A 24,700-nucleotide genomic window follows, 5' to 3' on the forward strand; every position below is an offset into this window, starting at 1 on the left:
CCATCTTATCCACGAAAAAGAACCCCGCGCCAGCAGGGGAAGAAGAGGGCCTAATGATCTTAGCAGCCAGAGAATCGGAAATGTATTTCTCCATGGCCTCCCTCTCAGGAGCTGAGAGCAATTATAAAACACCCTTAGGGGGACACGTACCTGACTTAAGCTCAATAGCACAATCGTAGGGACAATGCGGAGGAAGAGAAGCAGCACGGGACTTACTGAACACCTCTCTCATGCCATGGTACTCCACAGGAACACAGGAAACAACCACCGGCTCATCCTGCAACACAGAACAAGAAACAGGGGAAGGAGCAGACAAAAGACAAGCAGAATGACAGTAAGTGCTCCAAGCCAATATTTTGTTTCTGGAACAGTCAATGTGGGGATTGTGTGAGGATAACCAGGAGTGACCTGAGACAAATGGAGCCAGGGGAGAGTCAATGACATAGAAAGAGGTGAGTTCAGTGTGGTTACCAGAAACGATGAGTCTGATGGTGGTGGTGACCTGGGTGATTTCGGTGAGTTGAGTGTTACAGAGGGTATTAACCGGAATCTTGTGTTCGATTGTGGAGGTAGGAATCTTGAGAGATTTGACCAGGGATGCATCAATGAGATTAGATTCTGCTCCGGAGTCTACCAGTGCGTGACAGGAATGATGAAGTTATCCCGCTGCAGCCGTACCGGGAGGAGAGTAGATGAAGAGGGTTTACGTAGAGAAGATCCACCCACCAGTAACCTCTGGACTACTGGTGGGCTCTGTCTTTTAACGGGCAGAAACGTAACATATGACCAGCGGATCCACAATACAAGCAGAGACCATGAGTGCGTCGTCGATCCCTCTCCTCCCGAGTCAACCGAGCTCTGCCCACCTGCATGGGTTCTCCTTCTGATGACTGGCTGATCGCACCATGAAGACAGGAACTCCTAGGTGGCAGAGAGCCGCTGGGAGTGTGCTCTGGATGAGAAGTTAATGCCAAGCGTGAGCAACATTGAAGATGTGAGTCCACTCGAATGGCGACGGTCGACCAACTCATCGAAGGTCTAGGGTAAGTCCAGAGCATAAATATAGTCCTTGATGCGATCAGCCAACCCATGCTGGAATAAGTCCCAATGCGCCTCCTCGTTCCAGTTACAGCTGGCTGCCAACATGCGAAACTCTATGGAGTAATCAGAGACAGACAAAGTACCTTGTCGTAGTTCCACTAATACTCCGGCAGCCTCTCTGCCGTGTGCCGAATGGTCGAAGACCTTCAGTAGCTCACTGGAAAATGACTGGAACGAGGAACAACAAGGATGTTTCTGATCCCACACCGCCGTACCCCAAAGGCATGCCCAACAGTAGTGAGGTGACATAAGCCACCTTGGAACCTTCAGTAGGAAAAGCAGATGGCTGCAAAGCAAAAGCTAGAGAACATTGAGACAGAAATGCTCTGCAGTATTTTGGCTCACCCGAATAGCTCGCTGGTGGGTTGATGTGAGGTTCGGATTGAAGCGTTGGCGGCATCGCTGGTTCTATAGACGTTGGTGGTGGAGGTGTGGGTGCAGGGGACTCACTGGGTGCTGGACCCTGTTGGATGATAGATGAGAGCTTGGTGAATCGCGCCGCCAGAGCCTCGATGGCTGTCCTGGTGGTTTTAGCCAGTTCCTCCTTTTGGGTGACGCACGATTCCTGGTTGGTAAGATATTGTTGTATCTGAGCGAGTCCTGCTGGGTCTATCTTAATCGGATTGTTATGTCATGATATAAATAGGACCCAGATGCAGGAGTAAAAATATAACAAAGTTTAATGAGTGAAAAGTTCAGGTATATGATGAAAAAATATGAAGTAGCACAAACAACGGAACAGTCCAGAGACGAGGTGGAAGAAGATGAAGATGGAGGACTCTGATGGTGGCAGCTGCAGCAGGGAGAGAGTAGAGGTAATGTATATTCCAGGGTGTGAGATGGCGACGACTGGAGCAGAGAGAAACAGAGGTGAGAAATTCTGGTGAATGGAGCTGATGGTAATGGCTGGAGCACAGGAAAATAGGCAAAAATATCCAGACTAAAAAATACAGAGAACAGCGTGAGAACACGAGTAACAAAGTAAACAACAAGAGAATGATCCGATACTGAACTCACACAAAAGGGCTGCTTATAATGTAGCGAGAAGATAGTATGCAGGTGCCGAGCTAATCAAGCAGCAGCTGGTAATGAGCGTTGCTGGGCAACGCTGCCGTGTGATTAACTCCGCACCAGCAACAACACGAGGGAGACACACAGAAACAAACCAGCTGAATGAATCCTCCCATGACAATTTATTATTGTGTGTATACAATATGAAAATACCTTCAATGAAAACATTTTAATCTTCGCAGTAGTTCTGATATACTAATCTTGGAAGAAAATGCAACTGGGAAAATCCACCCAAGGGGGAAAAAAGTAATAAGGTTTTCAAACAGTGTATTTTTACATAAATTAAAAAAAAATATTGCATCATTTTTTATGAAGACTCAATGTAAACACTGCTTGGGCCCTTTAATTGGGGTTTTCAAAACTCAATATTAGAGCCCCTTGTTGTCCCATTACAAAACTTGGCATCATAACAGTTTCTTCACTTTGTTCTTTTTACAATGGATCTTTTTTTCAGTCTAAGTAGATTCCTCTCTGCCCCATCTCAAACTTACAAAAAGAGGAATCCAATGAATGTGTAATAATAAAAAATAAAAAAAGGAAGCTTGTGTCTTTTCTGGGTCAAAAGGTTGGCATCTCTGGTGTCAGAAGACTGGTTTTAACAATCTGTTCCTCACATGCCTTGGAGAAATTCTTGCAGCTGTCACACAATCTCTGTGTCCACTGTCTCCATGAGAGCCTGGAAGCTTTGGTCGCCCATCAGCATCTGCTGTGCCTTCAGCTTCTCATAGACAAACTGCTGAAGAGAGACACTGTGCACAGGTCCTCCAGAGCAAGCTAGAGACAGAGAAAAATCACAGTCAGAAAGCAGAATAAGGAAAGCAAGTGATAGTGATAGACCATTTTGAGAACATTGGCCCTGGCTGATAACCAAACCTACTTTGTCTATTAACAGAAATCTATAGCTCCCCTTTGTTTCAGACACCAGAACTACCAACTACATTTTCTATAGGTAATACACTTTTTTTGTGACTTTAAAGTGAATTTTGAGTAAATGTGTAAAACATGACTTTTTTTTGTGTAACTCTCATTTGCTACTATTAAATTGTATACAGTATGAATGTTCCTTCAACTTCGGGGACTTTTGGCACTGTGAACTTCTAGAAAGTCTCGCTAAAACATTTTTCTCACTCACTAGTTTAATTTATCTACTAACAATGCCCAATAGTGCATGCACATGCATCACAGGAGCAGCCTGATCTCATGAGCTTTATGTGACCGTGGCAATATTTTTGTAAAACTAAATTATGTGCTTCATTACACATTTCACTGCAGTTTCCCAGTGAAATGTCCAGTGGGGGGCGCCAAAAGCGAGAGAAATGGTGTTGTAATCATACAAGGTTTTTAAGGTGAATATTAGATGGAGGTTTTAATGAATAAAATCTACCTCCCTAACCTAAAACTTTAACCTAAATCCAACCAACAGTGTTCTTAATGCAAATGAGAGGTGAACAAAACAGACATCCTTATCCTTAACCAATACCTAAACCTAACCGATAGTGTGGAAAAAGCAAATGCGACATGAAAAGCACATTTTCTGAAGTAGCCACGTCATTTCGTGTCCCTTTAATTACAATTTTGTCTCACGTGTCAGCATACGAGCTTGACTGGCTCGAGCCGTGGTCCTCCGAGTCCAAAGTCCAACACTTTATCAGGTGAGCTACTGCAAAAGTTATTCACATTGAAATGCATGTGTAAATGTAGGTGGGTCTGTAAAATAAGCATTAAAACGTATCGCTTTTCAAATGATGCATTATAGTAAAAGTGTTTTAATATCATAACATAGCAGTGTGCGAGTACTAGTGTGAAACACAATTGTTTATAAAGTCATAATCAGCCGTTGTAGTAGAGATTTGTGTGAAAGAGAAATAATCGCACAGTTGTAGTGCCTCTAGTGTTTATTCCACCAGGAAACTGTGGCGAAATGTGGAATGCGCTACACGTAAAAGTTAGTTTGCAAAAATTTAGCTATAGTAACGTTCATTCTATGAGAATAGATTGCACAGGAGATTTGTAATTTTTTCTGAAAGTCATGACAATTCCCACTAGTGTCATTTCCACCACATCTCAAATCTTGTATTATGTTATAAAAATGAGGGTGATGGAAATTACAATTGAAACTTTTTTGAAGTAAATGGCTGACATCTTTGTATTGCTAATATATAGCTAACCTTTCATGTTTCCCAATTGCAAACAATTAAATAATATTTTCACACTTTTTGCATAATTTGGCAAAATTACAGCTTGATTGGAAAAGTGATATTTACCTTAATTTTTTTTCTTTAAACATCACTTGTCTTACAATTCATTTGGTCACCAAATTGGTTAAGCTGGTGCCACACTAGCCGATTTTCCCAGTGATTTTCAGGTGTAAGCTTTATTTACATAATCTGAGGCGGAGGGAAACGAAGCTCACATTAGCAGCCAGCAGAAGGTCCCTAATAACTTGACCGTCAGGACTCCCTGCTGAGTTAATGGTTCCAGCAACAGGAAAAAAGGATCTAACATGACAGAGAATTTTTCTCTTCAAGTGACCAATGAGTTCTTTACTGAAGAACTGACAAGACGTCATGCTTATCTGAATGTTTTCATCGCACTCAGCTGCATATTATCACAAATGCTGATTGTTATCTCTAATGATTCTGTCACCAAGCGTATTTCCACACTAAATCATATCAGAAAGCGGAGGCACAACAGTCTATTTTTATTAAACTTAATTTCTTTACTTACAGAAGGCATGTGGACATACGCATTCTACAGCAAGCCTTGAGGGGATAAATATGCAATCACAAACGTTCACAAGATATGAATTGCTTCCTAAATTACTCTTTTACAATTGTTTATGCTTACGCAGTACTACTGGTGTTATTTTGGCGAGCTCCACTTGACAGAGAATCAAAGAGAGAGAGAGAGTTGCGCTGAGCTGGTATGTGTGTCACCTCTCCACCGTTTTGTATTGGCAAGTGTGTCATACGTCCCATTCCCATCTCAGCAAAACAGTCGGCAAGCTTTGGCCAAAATCTAGTGGTTTTGTGTATGCTAGTGTGGTGTCGGCTTTAGCAAGTACACTAACCTTTAAAAAAAGTATTAGGGGCAAAACTGTTTGGTGTGGTGGAAATGACACCAAAACTGTGGGACAAGTGTAATTTTCTTTTATTTTTATTTCAGTCTTTGTTTGGATTATCAGTTGTAAACGTAATAATATTTATGTTTATAAAATTGGAAAATATGTAAATAAAAGGAATATTAAAAGTAACAAAAATAAATCAATAAAGCTTGGTAAAAAGTTTCCAAGTGAGTTTTAATGTGACCATAACAACAAAAAGACAAAAGATGAAATCTGTTAGTTTTAATACAAATCAACCCATAGGACATACAATTTGTCCAGTGTTGAAAAAACAAAACAAAAATAAATATATTGACATTATATCTAGATTTTGGTATCAGCCGAAAAACCTCCATAAAAGCCCATATCCATAGACACACACTAGGGTTCTTACACACCCAAAATTTCAGAGATGATACCAATACCGGAGTAAATGTAATGATTCCTGATAACAATTTTGACATGCTACTAAACTCACTTTTTCGTTTAGTTTTAATTTATATATATATAGTATTATATTTATATATACTATAGTATTTTTATATAAATACTATAGTATAGTATTTATATAAAAATTAAAACAACAAAGTATTTCTCAATAAAGTAAACATTCTCTTACATTTTACCAAGATATAAATCAAGAGTACAAAAAATAGGAACTGAGTGTTTTTTTTTTTTTTAGCCATTTACAATGACTAAGATGTGCATTTGACTTTTCATTTGCCCCATCAGACAGCACTTAGCTACCAAACTGAGTCAGTACTACAGATTCTGTACAAATACTGGTATCTTTTTTAATTTATTTTAGTATTGACTTGATATCGAAACACAGCTACTTTTTACATATTACATTTTATGAACAAGAACAGAATGCAAATAATAATAAGTCAGAGCATGATACATATTATGGAAGACTTTCAGAATAAGCCCACAGTTAGGTTACGTTCTGATGGATGACTCAATATCATGACGTGGATCTGTAACAAAATAATAAAGCAGTTAAACCTCTGTCATAACGCAGCAGTCAATCCAGACTCAAAATATATAAAACCTACAAGATGCAGCATTAAATTATCCAATAAAAAGTTCTCCTTGCTTGCTGAAAACGGTAATAAACCAATAACAAAAAAATCCCCACATCAAACATGCAAAACAAATGAAAAACTGAATTGAAAACCTCTTTTTCCAAGTTAATGTTTTTTAAGTATTGTGAAAAAAGTATTTTGTATACAGTTACTTTAAAAAGAGAAAAATAAAAAAGTAATATTTTAAAAGCATTTTAAGGCAAAGTAAGTTTTATCAGCATATTTTTTCCCTTGAAATTAAACCTATGACCTTGGTGTTCTAGACATCATACTCTACCATTTGAGCTACAGGAACATGGCAATAAAGGAAAATAAATATTGCGCTTTTGAAGCATAATCCTACATATTGTTTCCTGTTCTCCTTTTTTAATAAAACAAATCCATTCAGGGCCCCAAAGCAATTTAAAAATTGCAATAAAAAGCATTATCAATTTCTTGCACATTTGCTGAGGGACAGAATGAGTGACACGTCAGCAAACAACTGTGAAGGAATTTTGTCGGGTGTTGACACAAAAGCCATTGATCCAAGCCTATATCACATGCGCCTTAACACATGAGGACAGAAATAAAAATATGTTTCCCTATCTGTCACACACTCGACGTTGGTGTCGATGTAGTGACACTAGAGGTCACTCTTGGGAGCCCGAGACACCTCTGGTCTTTGATAAAAGGCCAATGAAAATTGGCGAGTGGTATTTGCATGCCACGCCCCCGGACATACGGGTATAAAAGGAGCTGGTATGCAACCACTCATTCAGATTTTCTCTTCGGAGCCGAACGGTCATGCTCATTGAGCTGAATACTACTGTTCATTCACCTCTGCTGGATCTGATGGCGCATTTCAGCGGCTTCTCCCCCTTCTGCACTGGTGCACTGCAGAGAACGCCCCTGGGCGCTTCGGCAGAAAAACTAGAGAGTATATTTTCTGAAAGAGCATTTTTCCTCTCTAAAAGAGTATATATTTCTCTAAAAGAGCGCACACACGAAACGTCTTTTTAAAGACGCATCTTTTTTAAAGATGCTTTTCCGATTGTGTGTTATTCCTGGTTGTGTTCATTATCTCTCGCTTTCTAACGGTCACAATCACTGTCTTTCGTGTTTGGGCACTGCTCACGCGGAGACAGCGTTCGTGGACGGTCATGTTCTCATTGCGAGAATATGTCCATGGCAACGTTGCGGTCGCGGCTCGCCTTCGTAAGAAAACAAGCCACCCCAGAGGCTCCCTCCTCAGTCCTTTTACCCACGGGTATGAGGCCAGCGCGGCTAGCACTGGGGGCGATCTGGGGACCCCAATGAGACCGCCTCCGCCGGGTATCCCCCCCACGGACCTCCCATTCCCCAGCACGTTCGTCTGCCTCAATCGGGCTTCCGGGTGAGTCCGCCGGCTCGTCTCACGGCGAGTTCGACCTCTTATTCAGAGCCCGTGAAAGTGATGAGCTCTCGAGCGCAGCATCGGAGAGCGGGCTCGTCCAGTCGGAATCCTCTGCTGGGCTCCTCCCTTCGGGGTCGATTGCCTAGTCACAGGCTGACACAGAGATGACGACATGCTTTCCCGGGCAGCCGCGAGCATCGGTTAGAGTAGATTTCACCGCTCTTCCCTGAACCCTCTCGGCTCGGTGATTGGTTCCTGGGCTCGCGGCGCCACTCAAAGCCACGCCCCGCCCCCGTTCCTTTCTTCCCAGAAGTGCATGAAGAGCTGACAAGGTCACGGGAGGCACTTTTTACTGCTCGGTCCCGATCTTTTCAGCTTCCCCACCCTCACTACCCTCGATGGTGGGGCGGCCAAGGGCTATTCGGCAATCCCCTGGTGGATAAAGGTGCTCACGGTGCACCTATGCCCGCAGAGCACCGCCACCTGGCGCGGGTGCCCAAAGCCCCCATCCAAGGCCTGTAGGTTTACGTCATCTCTGACGGCCAAGGCCTACGGTGCCGCTGGACAAGCTGCCTCCACCCTGCACGCCATGGCTCTCCTGCAAGTCCGTCAAGGCGCTAAAGGAACTGCACGAGGGAAGTTCCGCCCCGGGATTGATGCAGGAACTGCGCTCGGCGACCGACCTCGCTCTCCGAGTGACGGAGGTCACGGCGCGGTCTCTTGGGCGGACGATGACCACACTAGTGGTCCAGGAGCGCCACCTTTGGCTGGGCAACACCCAACACCTTTGCAAGGTTCTACAACCTCTGGGTGGACCTGGTTTCATCCCAGGTAGTGGCACGCAACACAAGCGGATAAGCCTGGGATAGCCGGCCGGGTGTATTGCTTGCACATAGCGCCTTCCACCTCCTTTTGAGCTGAAGACGTGCGCCGTTAATTCCCAGTAGTGTTCACAAAATTTGTTCCCTGGTTGACTTCCTCCGAGCCCTGTGGCAGTCGAGTTTTCGGAGAGACTTGCTGCCGGCCCAGTACACACGCTAACTAAGAGCCCGGTTCTGGGGTAGGTGCTCTGCATGTGGCGGTTCCTTGTAAGGCTAACCCCATGTGATCTATATCTTCCGCTAATTCATTTCCCTGCTGGCAAACTGCATCTTCCTTGGGCAGAGCCCCTCTGCCCCAGTCTCCATGTTTGTAGTAACTCCTCCCCCATAGGGCAGGATCTACCTTGAAGGCTTTCCACATGGTTGGAAAGACCATGTGACGTATTCTTCCACTTAAATACCCCCCCCTCTCTTGGGGCGAGGTGTGGTCTCCGCGGTGTCCTCCCCTTGGGAGGGACACCCCCCGACTAGACCTGGCGGCCCAGTCGGATAATCCCCCTTCTTTTTTAGGGAGTGAAAAAAGAGAAGGGGAAAAGAGGCCACGACTCGGTTAAGCCTGTCTCTATCTTTGGGTAGTCGACTTGTCCCCAAAAAGGGCCGTTCGACACTCATAACTGTGTTGGGGGAGGTTACGTGTCGACCTGGTGTGCTGGCTATGAGGCACACAGCAAGTCTGTCCACCACACACCGCCAGTTCACGTAACACCGTTCAGCCTTGTGGCATTTTGTATAGGGACCCCTAGTGTCACTACATTGACACCAACAACGAGTGAGTGACAGATAGGGAACGTCATGGTTACTGGTGTAACCTCCATTCCCTGATGGAGGGAACGAGATGTTGGTCCCTCCTGCCACAACGCTGAAATACCCGCTGAAATGGCCGGACCTTATATCGGCTCCTCAGCGTAAAACCTGAATGAGTGGTTGCATACCAGCTCCTTTTATACCCGTATGTCTGGGGGAGTGGCATGCAAATACCACTCACCAATTTTCATTGGCCTTTTATCAAAGACCAGAGGTGTCTTGGGCTCCCAAGAGTGACCCCTAGTGTCACTACATTGACACCAACGTCTCATTCCCTCCATCAGGGAACGGAGGTTACACCAGTAACCATGACGATTCATGCTCTCTCAGCATTTATATGCTAATCACAGCTATGGCTGCCTGAGCTAATACAAAGTGCTGATGTCTCCACCCTCATTATGATGAATTAATTAATTGAGCTTGCTTTCTATTGTGCAGACAAAGCAGTACCATACTTTCTTTCATACACAGGAAAACATAATACATGATTCAAGTTTATTGATAAAATTACACAAATTGTCGACCACCAAAATAAGGACACAAAAATAATAAAATGTAAGAAAAGTTTTATTCATCAAGCTTCAATTCAAAAATACAAATGTAAACTGGATTTTGCATCCCCTGAAGGGTCTACAGTGCATGCAAAGTAAAAATACTATGGACTATAATGGAAAAAAGATGATGATATATGGATGATAGGCCTAGATTCATGGATGGATATATGGATGGATTAAGATAGATGGATGATGTAAATAAATGCTAGTGTATACCTATTCTGAATCTGAACACAGATCAATCGCTGTCCGCCCCTTTTGGCATCCCATACCCCCATATCCCTCACTTGGAAAAAATAGTGAGGATCACTGATCTAGATGGTTATCCATGCTTGTTTAGAGAGTTTTAATTACTTTGTGGATTGCTATGTTAGTACGAATGATGGTTGTTGAAAATCTTATAATTTATGCTGTACTTTATAATGTCTTAAAACAAGTGATACAAGTCGCTCCATCTTCATTCAGTTGCTGTACATCAGTCAAAACCAGCATCGTCAAAGGCTGATATAAAAAAAACACATGAAGAACTATCTCCGGTCTGCTCCCGACAGATATGGGGGTATGGGACGCCAAAAGGGCCGGACAGCGATTGATCTGTGTTCAGATTCAGAATAGGTATACACTACCATTTATCAGCTTCATCCATCTATCTTAATCCATCCATGTATCCATCTATGAATCTAGGCCTATCATCCATATATCGTTATCTTTTTTCCATTATAGTCCATAGTATTTTTACTTTACATGCGCTGTTGTCCCTTCAGGGGATACAAAATCCAGTTTACATTTGTATTTTTGAATTGAAGCTTGATGAATAAAACTTTCCTTACATTTTATTACTTTTATGTCATTATTTTGGTGGTCAAGAATAGGACATCAGTGTGTGGATGTCAAATGAACGTCAAGTTTTTGACATCAGTTTGATTTGCATATTTGACCTGTTTGATGTCTTTTCAACATCAATTGCCCACTGGGATGGGTTTAATGGGTTACAATGATAACTCTAGATGCAGCATTACTCATTTATAGTGATATATTTTTAAGGTGTTCTATACAAAATTGACCTTTGGTCCTTGTGTCTTCCTGGGTATAATAAAGTTTCAAAATAAAATTAGCTACATTTGGACATGTTTTCAAATTTATCGGGTTTTATTTGTTTAATCACCCATTCAGTACATTGATTTTTGTCTTGATGGCTTGCATTCAATCTTACAATGTGAACCCAAAGCAAAGTTTAATGCAACTGAGACACTAGACTTTCTTATTTAGTGAAAAAAAAAGTGGACAAATAAAATTACAGCAACAGTTCAACTCTTGCATCAGATGGTGAAAGTCTCTTTTGAAGTCTTTGTACCACGGCACTCATACAGTAGCAAACTCTTGAGCCACTGAATATAATAATAAATACATGCAACACATAAATAATGCTCTGCTAATGAAGGGGAAGGAACAGGGATAGAGCAAGAGAGAGAGAGAGAGAGAGAGATTATTGTTGCATGAATATATTAACCTGATGTTTTAGTTTCTATTGTTGCAAAAGTAAAATTTAAGGAAATCTACACTGGAATTTCAAACCTCGCTTTGAAGCTTGTGGTTTCAATGTGCAGAGATTGATTATTTTATTTGAACTTAACAGCAATGTTATGGTTACAATTAGCACATACACAATAATGATTTTTAAATAACTGTATTATGCATTAATGAACTAATTAAGACGTGTCATGGAGTTTGCCTCTGTGTATGTGATGAGCATTAACGATGCAACTGTGATCTTTTATGATTATACTTTAGTTCACACTAAATTAACTCTACAAATACTGTAAAGAACCTTACGGCAGAGGGAGAAAAGTCTTGGAATAAATATTTAAAATGCCACCATCCGCAAACTATATCCAGCAAAAAGGTTAAATATAATGAAGGTCTTACACATTATCTCTCACACAATATTGGTGTAAAACACAAGACTCTAGAATATTTATTCAACCTAAACACATGTGCACAGAAGTCTCACTAATAAGAGAATAACAGAAGTCATTCCCTAATAATTGCATTATCTGTAAGTTAGTTTTTACTTACAGCATGGTACAAAATGTTCTCACATAAAATTACTTGTGGATTTACAACATGTAAATTTACACATAAACTTCTTACCCTTGCTCTAATGTTGATGAATCTGGATTACTCTAAATGAGTCATGTGCTGCGGTGGTGAAGACGGGGTCCCATTAGGTCTTATTCATACAAGATCATTGTTAGATCATAATTGACCTCACTTCTGTCACAGAGGTTTGCGCAATGGGAATTAGAAACCGTTTCGTTAAGAGTTTCTGGAATTCCTACATGGAAAAATTTCAAATCTACCAACAGCAGCTGGGGGGGCAATTGGGTCTTTTTAGAGTATACACAATAACAATGATGGAGATCCATAAAATATCATAATTTATGTCAAACCCTGAGTTTGTCCTGATCCACTTATCCTGATCAAAATCTAAAGAAGCCCAAATCTCCCATAATTTTTTGTTAATCAGTCCAACTTTTGGACCATTTTTAACGCAGCCTATCTAAAGGAAGCACCCACTGACAGCCGTTCTTTTCTGGGTGCCAAAAAAAAACCTGGAAGTGCCGCTGTAGAGCGTTTGTTTGTAAACAGGCCTTGCACTGTTTGTTCTTAGTGGACACTCTGCAGTTGCTGATGTTGGGTGCAGAATCTGCTAGTTGGTCAGTTGTGATTGCAATTGAGCTGTTAGGACATCTTGCCTGTTCAGCCATTCAGCACTCTCTACAAACATATCCTGCAAATGCTCTCTAAAGATGCACTCTTCCCCAAGTGTCGTAAGGTGTCCTAAAAACTTTAACTAAAAAAGTTTGATCACAACTGACCCAAATTCCATACCCAAAACATCAGCAACTGCAGCGTGTCTGCGCAGAGAACCAAAAGTGCAAGGCCCAAAATATTAAACTACATTTTACAGCCAAATTCAGTATAAAATATATTTGACCATAATTGAAAACATAGTGTCTGAGAAAATATTCAGAACAAATATATTTACAGCATTGATTTCCTGGTGCTGTCTGAACCTAACAGAGTGTGTGAGCTCATGAACAATTTAGCTCAGAGGGATCAGCCTTAATAACTGCTTATTTTTCTTCCTAAGTGAATTTATAGAACTCATAATGGATTGATTTCACAGAGCACTGCATTGACACTGCTGGCTATGAATACAACAACACTATACAAACTATAACCCAATTAAGCTAGATGACATTTCAACACTCCCATTTCACAGAGCCAGGTTTACTGTGCATCATGCTGCATAAATCAGATTATTTTAAAGCCAAAGGTCTTCTGATGAATTTAAAGTTATTTTAAAGCCAAAGGTCTTCTGACGAATTTAAAGGTGAACTCACTGTTTGCAGTTAGCCATGATTAATTTATTCCGTGAGTAGAAGGATAGGGTAGTTTCTGAGATAGAATCAGTAGCTGGTCATGTGATCTCATAATGTCAACCCACTACATATAGTATAAAACATGTTTTATTAGGCTACTGGTATGACTGGAGTCTGCATCTCAAAAGAGTGTACATGATTTTAAAAGGAATGTAAACAGATATAGTAAGCGATTTTCATCACACTAAAAGAATGTTAACACATATAATGTCTTTGTCTTGTGGGTATACTTTTGAAAAAGTGTATATTTCAATGTTTATGGACTGGCCCCATTTACTTCCATTGTAGGTGCCTTACTGTAACAGCAGTTTCATCTGTAAAAAAAAAAAAAAAAAAAAAAAAAATGCACAAGTCGAATTTATTTATTTATTTGTATTGTAATCAACATTATTCCACAAATGCTGTCGATTAAGCTTAACTTGTATAAAACCCAAAACATTACTTTAAATACAGTATATTTTTCAAAAATACTAGTAATTTCTAGGAGTACTGTTTAATCTTTATCCAAATAAAATAAACTAAATATTTTAAGGTATTAACTACACAGTTCATTTTGATGGAATTTTGTTGATATTGACATGTCTAAATGTTATAATATTTTTCTGAGTGGAAAAGTGCAAGAGAGGCTCCAAACATGGTAAAAAAATAAAATCCTACTTTAAGAGGTTTGTAGCGTATTGATATGATTACCCTTGACCTTTAAAAAAACCCTAGAAGACACTGTGCAAAATCGGCATGCAAAAGGCAAAATGAATAATGGAGACTTTTATTTGCCAGTCAATTACTTAGTACAAGAGTCACAGATAAAGTTGTTGATTCATAAGGAAAATAAACAACAGCTATAAAAAGAACTCTCTTGCACATATATTCCGTCTCGCCAAAATGCAACAGGTGTCGAGAACGGTGGTCATACATGCTACACAAAGCTCCTTTTTACTCTCCATGACCAGGGAAAAAGGTGCATCATGGTGGCGCTTTTAAGGGAATGACCTCGTAGTTACAGAATCAAAGTTGAAACAGGGAATCAGTTAATTCTAGGTAAATGCTTCTACGAATGACCTTGGAAGTCACACAGAATTGTACGGTACATAGAGCCTAAATCAAACCTCAAGCGAGCCGATGTAGACTTGATGCTCTCCTGAGAAAATCTATCAATTGCGGCTGGCTAGCGGGTATTATTTAAGAAAAAATTCTGTTCTAAACTTGGCTGTTCTATCAAAGCAGAATCCCTGCGCTTTTAGGGGTTAAAGTAATATTCACTGTAATTAGATGCTTAAAAGGGAGAATTCACTGAGATATTAGAGGACAAAATGAATTTCCAGAATACTTGAAATTGTAATGCAATTGGGAACAGAACAGCATCATGAGAAAAGAACATCTAGAGTTAAACATGGTGGTAGCTGAATGACACTATAAAGCTGCATTGTCATTGTTCATACTGGACCGACCCTGAATTTGAGGGGACATTATTATATCTATGGAAAAATCAATTAGTTCTGGAGAGAAGAATGCAATCTGAAGTTCTTAAAATGGGCTGTCATTGTAGGACATGGAGTCGACTTCATAAATTAAACCTCAAAGACTACAAAGACTATGAATTGTTGAGACCACGAAATGGCAGTTAGACAAAGGCAGCACTAAGGCCTTGAACAATTGCGAGGGTTCTTTGAGGAAAAAAAGACACTCACAAAAATAACTTTATAGTATAGGCTTTGCTAAGAACAATACTTCAAAGCAGAGGCCTCTGGAAAGAAATTCTGTCCAAGCCACAGTAAACTTTTAATAGATAATAGAATAGAGAAAATGAATAAAGGAAAGGTCTTTGAAGACCAGAAGTGTAAAATGGCAATAAAGTCTTGTCTCAAAAGTAAAGGCAGTCATCTATATTTAAACTCCACTGGACCCTTGATCCCTTATTTCTAGTATATTTAAAGTGAAAACAAGGATAAATTGGATCACGGACACCATTAAGCAGGACTTTAATGAAGCAAAAGAAACTTGCGATAGTGACTTGCTGGTGTTTATTATCCGATTGTGATAATGTTCTGATTGATATAATGAATGTAAGATTCATTTAATATGTCAGGTAAGATAAGGGGATAGTTCACCCAAAACCAAGGGGATAAGGGGATAGTTCACCCAAGTTCTCTTACCCTCATGTTGATTCAAACTCATGTGACTTTGTACCTTCCATAGAAAATAAATAAATAAATAAATAAAGCGGTTTAGCCAAATGTCAGAGAATGAAAGCCTTATTCCCTATTTACTTTCATTTGGAAAAAAGAGCAGCATAAACTTTCTTCAAAATTAATTTCCTCGTGTTCCATGGAAGTCATAGGGGTTTGAAAGACTTAAGGGTGAGTAAATGACGATAGGCTTTACAATTTTGGGGGAACTATCCATTCAATGGTGAGGGATTTCTCACAGTTAAAGTTGATTACATTGCGACTCCTGAAACATTATCTAGATTCCACATCCTCTATACCAAAGAATCACTTTAAAGTAAGTACTGTCTGAAAGCCTGTAAGCAACAGAACTCTTGTCAGTCTGAAGTAAACAAAAACAAAATCCATTTATGTAGATTTGGGGAAAGCCATTAAGGGAAAGCGGATAATGACCTCTCTCTCATGTTGCTATTAAGTGTCTATGCCACAAACGATCCCATTTCACAGCTATAAGATGACTAAGGCAGTTCCATTTGGAGTCCTACTCTACTGTCATGGTTTGTAGCAGAGATGAGGTGGGAGACGATGGATCTATATGCATGCTTTTAATGAAGGTGATGAAGGACATACAAAACAATGTGGAGAAATGCAAAGAACCAAATAATCTATCAATTACAAACACAGGAACGTACTAGGAAACCTACTAAGTAACATAAGAACTGACAATGATTGTGAAAAACTAGAACATATACAGTATATACAAACTGATGCTTGATAGGGCAATAGGGAACAGGGTAGGGTTGAACCAGCTGTGCGTAAGTTCTCACGTAAGTTAGGATGTAAAGTTCACACTAAGGGCTTAGTAACTACTAGTTAGTTTGTAACTAAGTCAGTGCTTAATTTGGTTGCACCACCTGTTCTTAAGGCAAGATTTAACTAGTAGGCTGTAAGCTCTCCGTAAAGTAATGCATAGTTGCATTATATGACGTTTACCTGTATTTATCCAATAAGCAGCCTTCATATTTATACACAGAAGTGTTAAAAAGCCGTGAATTTCAGTTTTATCTTGTTATGGTTGATCTTCAAACCTTGTTTGTTCACGTAAGTGTCAGCTGTAATAAATTATATCACCATTAATATGCGAAACATAATAAAAGTAGATTTGATAAATAATATATTTGCCCTGTGTAAATAACAATATTATAGGAACTATATCTAAAATAAATGAGGGGTGATAAATAAATACTAATACAACAGGCTGGAAAAATAGACATTTATTCATTTTAATATCTTATATATATTTTGAATGTGTTGAAACATGTCACTGGGTGACGCACCCTGAAAACTGCACCGTTAGAATGGTTTCATGCTGACGAGCCGCTTAAAAGTACGTTTTTTTTTTCTCTCTCTATCGTAAATGTCAACATCATAATGTGTCAAAATGATTGATGCCTGTCATGCAAAACATGAGCTCATTGATGCCATTAAATGAGTCTGCTTTTTTATTCCATCCGTTATGCCAGGTCGGAGGCTTCCGTATATATTTAGTTCACACGTAGGGTTACGTTCTACCTAAGTTTAATGGTGCAATGCTCAAATATTTAGTAGTGCGTAAATTGTGACTTAGTGCCCATTTACGCCACAACTAGCTGTTACGCACAGCTGGTGCAACCGGCCCCATCAGGTAAGGAAGATGGGGAACAGATGGCTGTGATGAGGGCAGTGCAACATGGGAAATGTAGTATGGAGCAAACTAATAAAAGAAGACGATAAATATGTCAAAATAAGAGTCCTTAGGAACAGAAAGGTGACAAACTGTGACATCTACACAAAAAAATCTCTTTTTCTACATATAAATCAATGTTCATTTGAAGGGTTCTGGGGCCTCATTCATAGAATTTCTATAGGCTTTATTGTCCCCATATTATAAATACCTGTCAATTTTATCATTGTGTGACCCCGCATCCACATGCGTGGACGTTGTATTTGTAATTTAAATTAATTTTAAACAACTGAATCCTGTTCACAAGACGCTAGACTGTCATTTAAGGGTTAAACTTCTGGTGCATCGAGTCACGTGACACAACAATATAATGTCGATTTCACTGAAGTGCTTCTACGGGCGCAGAGTCAACAAAAGGGACTCTGGTAAGACACCTCTAGGTTTTTTCCATTGAAACCTGTTTGGGTGTAAAGAATAGCATATCTAGTTTTGTTTGATATGCTGTTTTAAAAAATTAAAAAATTTTCATGGGTCAGCACGCTGATAAACCTGATGTCCACATATGAGGATTTTGGGACATTAATCCCTCAAAAGTAAAAAAACAAAATAAAAAACATGTTAGTTATTTTGAATACCTTTCAACATTAAAAAAAATCTGTGGGTCATTTCGCTACATATTAACATACATTTTGTTATATTTTATTTTGTTATCACTGTACAATATAGTTCTATTCATTAACATTAGTAAATGCTTTCCTATATTCACTGTGCATTTTCACATTGAGAATCAATGGGTTCATCAAAAAGCTGAAAACGTTGCTTTCAGAGGCTTTATATGGAGTTAGGATGAAAATGAGGTGCACTTCGAACTGTTCTGAGAGCAGTGCAGACAGTGAGCACACTGGAGGTTAAGTCATTCACTAAATAGGGAGCAAGGGAGCATCCAACAACTCTCTATGCAGCAACATGTTTGGCAGACATGGGACAATGGTAATCAGTACAACGATTTATATTGTATAATTTCATTTTAACATGGTTGGCAGTGATTGGATGATGTTGGCCTTTACTTTAAATCCGAATTATTTATGCAAATTTCTGATGTAATGTCTGTAATGTCTCAAAAACATGAATAACCAACACTCCTGGAAACATAATAAACAATGTGATGAAAAAAACATCTGACTTTCTATAGCTTGGTATTATTTAAAATTTCACAACTTAGTCCCACTGTCCACATATGTTGCCATACATTTTTAGGAAAACTATTTTCTCTAGAAAAAAAAAAATAAATAAATAAATTGTTTTATTTAATTAGGTGCTACTATTTACAAATCAAAAAGGGAAATGGAAAATGCACACAGCAGTCATGCTCGGGTCTCAGGAAGTTATAACTATCTGTTTGCAGAGGACTGTGCATAAAGTACATGTACAAGCTTTAATAAGCACCCGTTTCCTCCTCTAAGCGACTATAGATGGTACATACAATGCCTTTTTAATTATGCATAATCAGTGCACATTTTACATGTGCGATCTCTGTAATTTAGAGAACAATTTAAAGACTATGACCTTTTTGAGGAAACAAAATTATCAATTATCAAGCCAAGAAATCCCTCTGTTTATTGAAAACAAGCTTCCTACACAGAATGCCATGGGGAAAATCTTGTAACACATCCACTGGCAATCTTTCATTTTTACAGATTATAATTTAATGTAAATGTAAATGTAATGCCTTTCAATCAGTTATGAAAAAATGAACCTGCTAATTCATGGTGCGCATGCACAGTGGACAGATCTTTATAAGTTATTTTCTAATTCAGAGTGTTATGTTACATCCAAATAAAATTGGTGAGGCATCAAGTGAATATAGTACAAATATTTACCACTATCTTCTATTGTAATAGATGTGTAACTCTCTCCAGATACATTATTTAAAAATATATATATATATATATATATATATATATATATATATATATATATATATATATATATATATATATATGGTAATGATCCTATGCTCTTTTTGAAGTAAAAATAAAAGTTAAAATATATATCACATAAAAAAGTTTTTTGTTTGATTTATTAATTCATGCATCAGAGGTTTTATTTAAATTTACAACACTTGGATGACAGTTACTTAAGATTTGAACTCTAATGGCATGACATTGGGTTGGCATTTTTATTGTAAATGTGATGAATAAATGAATTAAATGAGTTTTGAATCATGTTGATCAGTTCATTACTTGGCCACTGGAGTCCCAGCTCGCTCACACCAGTGAACGTGTGTACAGTATGCATGGTCCAGAGGGTGCACATATTTATGCCAAGTTTACTTTTAATAAATAACAATGTGTTATGGGAAATGGCATAGGCCATTTTCGATGCACATTTTGTGCATATGCAATGTTTACACAACATGCCCCAGGGTCCTTGTTTAAGACCCTTAAGTGAATTGTTTACCCACCGAGTACAGCTCAGCATGTCCAGCACTACAAGGTACTATATTAACAGCTAAGCCATAAAACCATTTTCTAAAAGGAAAGGTCAGTCTAACTGTTTATGTAGATCAAACTTTTCAGGGATGACGGGGCAGCTGTGATTTACTTCCTGAGTCACCAATAAATCCTACCTACTTCTTAAAGTTGTCTAAAAGGTTAAGCCCACGTTTGCTTACTCTGCACATCCTTGCACTCTTAAAATAGACTCTAAATGATATTAATGGTGTGCTATGCATCTAATTTGCTGGGCTGGTAATGAGGCTGTGGGTGAGGGAGTGGATCAAAGAGATGGTGCCATGCTTCAGAAATTTCTAATTACAGTTTTAAACCTCATCAAATCACTTGAAGAGGTTTCTCATACAAATCAAGAATCTGTCATTCAGTCATTTGTCATTAACCATCATCTTCTTTTGTTAGCATCATTGTCTTCTACTGTGTGCTCGACAAGCTGTGGCTTCTCTTTAATGTGACGGGTCACACAGAAGTGAAAGAGGTTGCGGGTGGTGCTCCTCGGGCCAGTGGATTTAATATCCCTCCCTGACAGAGATGTCACAGCACCAGATAATTTAATAATTCTCTATGCGAGAGGCTGTTGTAGTCTCAAAGGGATAGTTCAATAATTTTGATTTTTTTTCTCACTGTCATGTCGTTCCAAAACTGTATTACTTTCTTTTGAGGAACACAAAATGAGATGTTAGGGAATGACAGCCTCGGTCCCTATTCACTTTCATTGTTTGGGAAAAAGCAGCCTTTTAAATGTATTGTGTTCCATCAATCAGTTGTTATTGTTAGCATAGTCTCTTGAGTTGCTGCCTTTGTAAAGCATTTCAAAACAGTCACTTATAAGGATCCATTTAGTTAGGCTGTTGCCTAGAAGGTAGCTGCTTACAGTATGTAGACCACAGACTGAAAAGCAGCTCACTAAGCTCAGCAGGAAGAGTGTCATTGTGTCAAATTTGTCTATTGTCATGACCCTCATGCCATTAGACTGCGTCCTTGTATTGATCAGTTCTGCTCAGACTGGTAATCAATTTGTCGAAGCAGAAGACCGTCTAGCTATATATATAAGTATTATACATTTTGAAACCAAAAACTAATCAGATAGAATTTGTCTGATCTCAACATTGCCAAGTAAAATTATTTTGAACATTATTGAGCAAGAAACTTCTAAAGCAAGAAAAAAGTCTATTTGACACTTGATATGCAAAACATATTCCTACAGGAAATCATAGTTAATTAGTTTGAAACTGAAAAAATAAAAACCCCACAGCTTGTCAAAAAATAAATATTATAAAAGACAGATGATTCCATCCTCACAAAAATATGACTTAGACTTACACTTTCCAATATGTCAAAAGTGACATCAGTATAGCATAAAATAATCTGGATTATGTTTTTCTTGCTACCACACAGCTGTGCTTTATGCAGGAAAAAGATATTCAGGAATATTTGAAATTTCTCATTTGAAAACAAGGTAAAAATTAGGTAAAAATTAGCATTTCAGGCACAGCAGCAGCACAAAATAAATAAATAAATAAATAAATAAATAAATAAAAATCGACCACTACAGAAACAACATTTCAAACTAAAAACAAGAATATAAAAGATTTTGAGGTACAGGAATTGTTTATCAGGTAGGTACTAGTGCTATTAATGTTAACGTAAAAAAAAAAAACAATAGGAAAAACTGAAACTTAACTAAAATACATTTCTATCTATGACACCAAACCATTATTTTAAACATGCAATATGTAACAATTTTCATGTAATATTCGCCTTTTTTTTGTAACGCAACTTAAAAAATGAGCCCTTCCCAGACTTCCTAGGTTGCCTATTAAAGCCTGTAGACTGATTTTCATGCAAAGGGAGCAGGTTGCTTTCCTGGGAAAATCCAAAGGATTTGACGTTTATGCGTGCTCCCAAGAGCCTTGCCTCAGTGCTTCCACTATTCAACAGCAATAACAAACTGCAACACTAGGTAACATTATCTTAGAGATGGAATCCAGCAAACGTCTGGCTCCTACACAAACTCAGAGTAAGCCAAAAAAAATAAAAATAAAAAAATAACAAAAAATAAAATAAAAATAAAAACATGTATCTACTAAATCCCATCTGGCTAAGTGGGAACGTGATCATGGTCGAGCGAAAACTAGAGTGAACATCGGCAGGGCATTTGATTCCCGGAGGGACCTTTGTTCGGTTTTGGGGATCAAAACCGATGCTGAATTGGCATTCTTCTTATTGGACAGGTAAGCTTACATAACTGCAAAGCATGTGGAATATAGTGCCACAAGGATTGATCTGTGAAAGTTTAGCTAACTTGATCTTGCCTGCTAACGCTGATGAATTGCAAGCTACCTTGCTTCGTAACTTTCAAATAATTTCAACGATCTTCTCTTTATACTAAAAGTCAGGTATACAGGATAAATTTAAGCAAATCTGCTGGTTTGTTATTCTTAGTACAACATACAGTATGACATAGAAAACATACAATAGTGCAACATAACAGTGCAGTGCAACAGTAAACTGTCTGGAATAGTTCGGTAGTATGTAGCTGTATGTGTGTATCTGTATGCTATGTTAGCTGATATGTAGTTTTAGTTTAGTCTCAAAGTTTGAAGTAAAACAATCATAACTGTGTAATTTTAATTATGCTACATCATCTGTCAGCATGATGCTGGTGAATTACATTCAGTCTCTTTGTACATTATGTCAAGGGTTGGGAGTGTTATTTTTGAAATGTCTTCCACTACAGATTGCAGAATACATGCTGTAAAATGTAATTTGTAACGTATTCCGTTAGATTACTCAAGGTCAGTAATGTATTCTAAATACTTTGGATTACTTCTTCAGCACTGGTAGATTTTTTAACTTGTTTTGACTATAAAAACTCTGCCAGTACAGTAAGACAAAATACACGTTAAAAATACATTCTCTGAAAAACCTAAATATCTTATGCAGTGTTGCTTCTAAAACAAGATAAATCTAATTGATCTTGTTTTAAGGATTTTTTAGATATTTTAACAGGAAAACAATTATTATCAAGAATACAATTTTTGCCCTAATATCAAAGGTCTTACTAAAAAAAAAAAGAAATTATGATCCAACGTGAATTTTCTTGTTAAAAAAATCTGATCGTGCCTGGTAACATGTACATGTAAAATGGCTAGAAACAGCATTTTAGCTTAGCGTAAAGCTGACAATTTACACAAGGTTTATTTCTATTTCTTCTGCTCCAAACTTACTTCAAACTTACTTCTCTGTCTGCTCGTATGAATGTAACACATCATAAGAAAGTGTTTCACCGCAACGCATCATTTATATGTATAAATGTTTTCCATCTGAAAGGACTAAATATTAAATGAAACAAATGACAATAAAATGCAAATAATCTCTCCAGTAATTAAAATACTTTTTGAATGTAACTGTAATCTAAATACCAATGATTTAAACTGTAACTGTAGTGGAATACAGTTACTTATATTTTATATTATAAATACTTAATCCCATTACATATATTCCGTTACTCCCAAACCCTGGTTACGTCATTGTTTTGGCTGATGCTCGCGTCCCTATGGAGTGTGTGTGCGAGCACGAACAACAGGTAGTTGGCTGCAGTTCACTTAATGGCCACAGGTGTCATTAATAACAAGGGTTTCTGAATCTTATATACTGCACCTTTAACAATTAACATATTCAAATTATATCAGCTAACACATTAGTTTTCACAGCCCTAAAATACTAGAACAAAAACTAAATACACTGAAATATACTGAAAAAAATGAAAAAAATAAACTAAACTAAAACTAACAATCAGAGAAAAAACGAATGAAAACAAAACTAAATTGAAAGGACAAATCGAAACAAAAACTAAATTAAACAGAAAACTATAACAACCGATACATTTAAATTTGCTAATTGCAAGAACAATTTCCCTAGAGCAACCTGAGACTATGTCCGCATTAATCTGGTTATATTTGAAAACAGCTCTCTCCGTCCACACTGCCATTTTCAAATGTTTTCCAAAAGTTGCTTGTCCACACTGAAATGTCTGAAAACACGTCAGTCTACTTACTGTGCATACAAAGAAAAGAAAAAAAGAAAGAAGCCTGGTCTGAAACGCAACTGTCCTTGAGTTCCGCACCAGACAGCAATTCCAATTTAAACTTTTCTGGCGCCTTTGAAAGAATGCAATGTGAAGGTTGTACAAAGTAACATTTATCTTTAACAACACTATCAAAGTGGATAGCAGGCACAACAATGGTGCTACAACCTGGGCCGCCATCTTGATTGTATTGGGTTGAATGGATCACATGACTGCATCACATGACCACAAATACATCATCTTCTTCGGAGATCTCTGTTTTCCCTGTCTACACTACAATGGGAAGACAGCGTTTTCAAATTTATCCACTTATCCACTTTCTGAAAAGCTCAGTTTTCGCTGGACAAAAACAGTCTCAGTGTGGACGAAAGGCCAAAACATAGAGAAGATGTGTTTTCAAATGTATCTGGATTAATGTGGACGAAGTCTGAGATTAAGAGTGAATTATGACTCTTGTTGGGACTCTGGATCCCGGGACTGAGTCTGTCACCACTAAAAAAACACAAAGAAAATAATTAAAAAGCACCCTGTAGATGGCTAGAAAATAAACACGAAAAGGAGATCTGCCTTGCAAACTTCTAAAAATCAAGCAAAAATCTGTCCAGCACTTCTCAACTTGACTCAAACTACCACTGACATGATCCCCTCCAGTCACTTGAGGAAAGAGAGGTGCTCCTCAATGCCAAGAGGCAGCTTGAGAGGACAGAGTGCTGTTATGCTAGCTGTGCCAATGCGTGATCACGTAAACCAGAACAGAGGAGAGCATGCTTGAGAAGCTTCCCAGTGTGCTCC

General features: G+C 38.5%; 1 protein-coding gene across 1 annotated transcript in view; it reads right to left on the bottom strand.

Annotated features, from left to right (window-relative positions):
- Positions 1-2,782: 2,782 nt before the first annotated feature.
- The window catches only part of ipo11 (importin 11), a 195,130-nt gene continuing 173,212 nt past the window's right edge, over positions 2,783-24,700 (bottom strand). The window contains 2 exon segments of the mRNA XM_051654108.1: positions 2,783-2,934; positions 18,489-18,497. Coding sequence (XP_051510068.1) covers positions 2,783-2,934; positions 18,489-18,497 — 161 coding nt within the window.

This window comes from Myxocyprinus asiaticus, chromosome 24, assembly GCF_019703515.2.
Source record: "Myxocyprinus asiaticus isolate MX2 ecotype Aquarium Trade chromosome 24, UBuf_Myxa_2, whole genome shotgun sequence".
Taxonomy (NCBI): Eukaryota; Metazoa; Chordata; class Actinopteri; order Cypriniformes; family Catostomidae; genus Myxocyprinus; species Myxocyprinus asiaticus.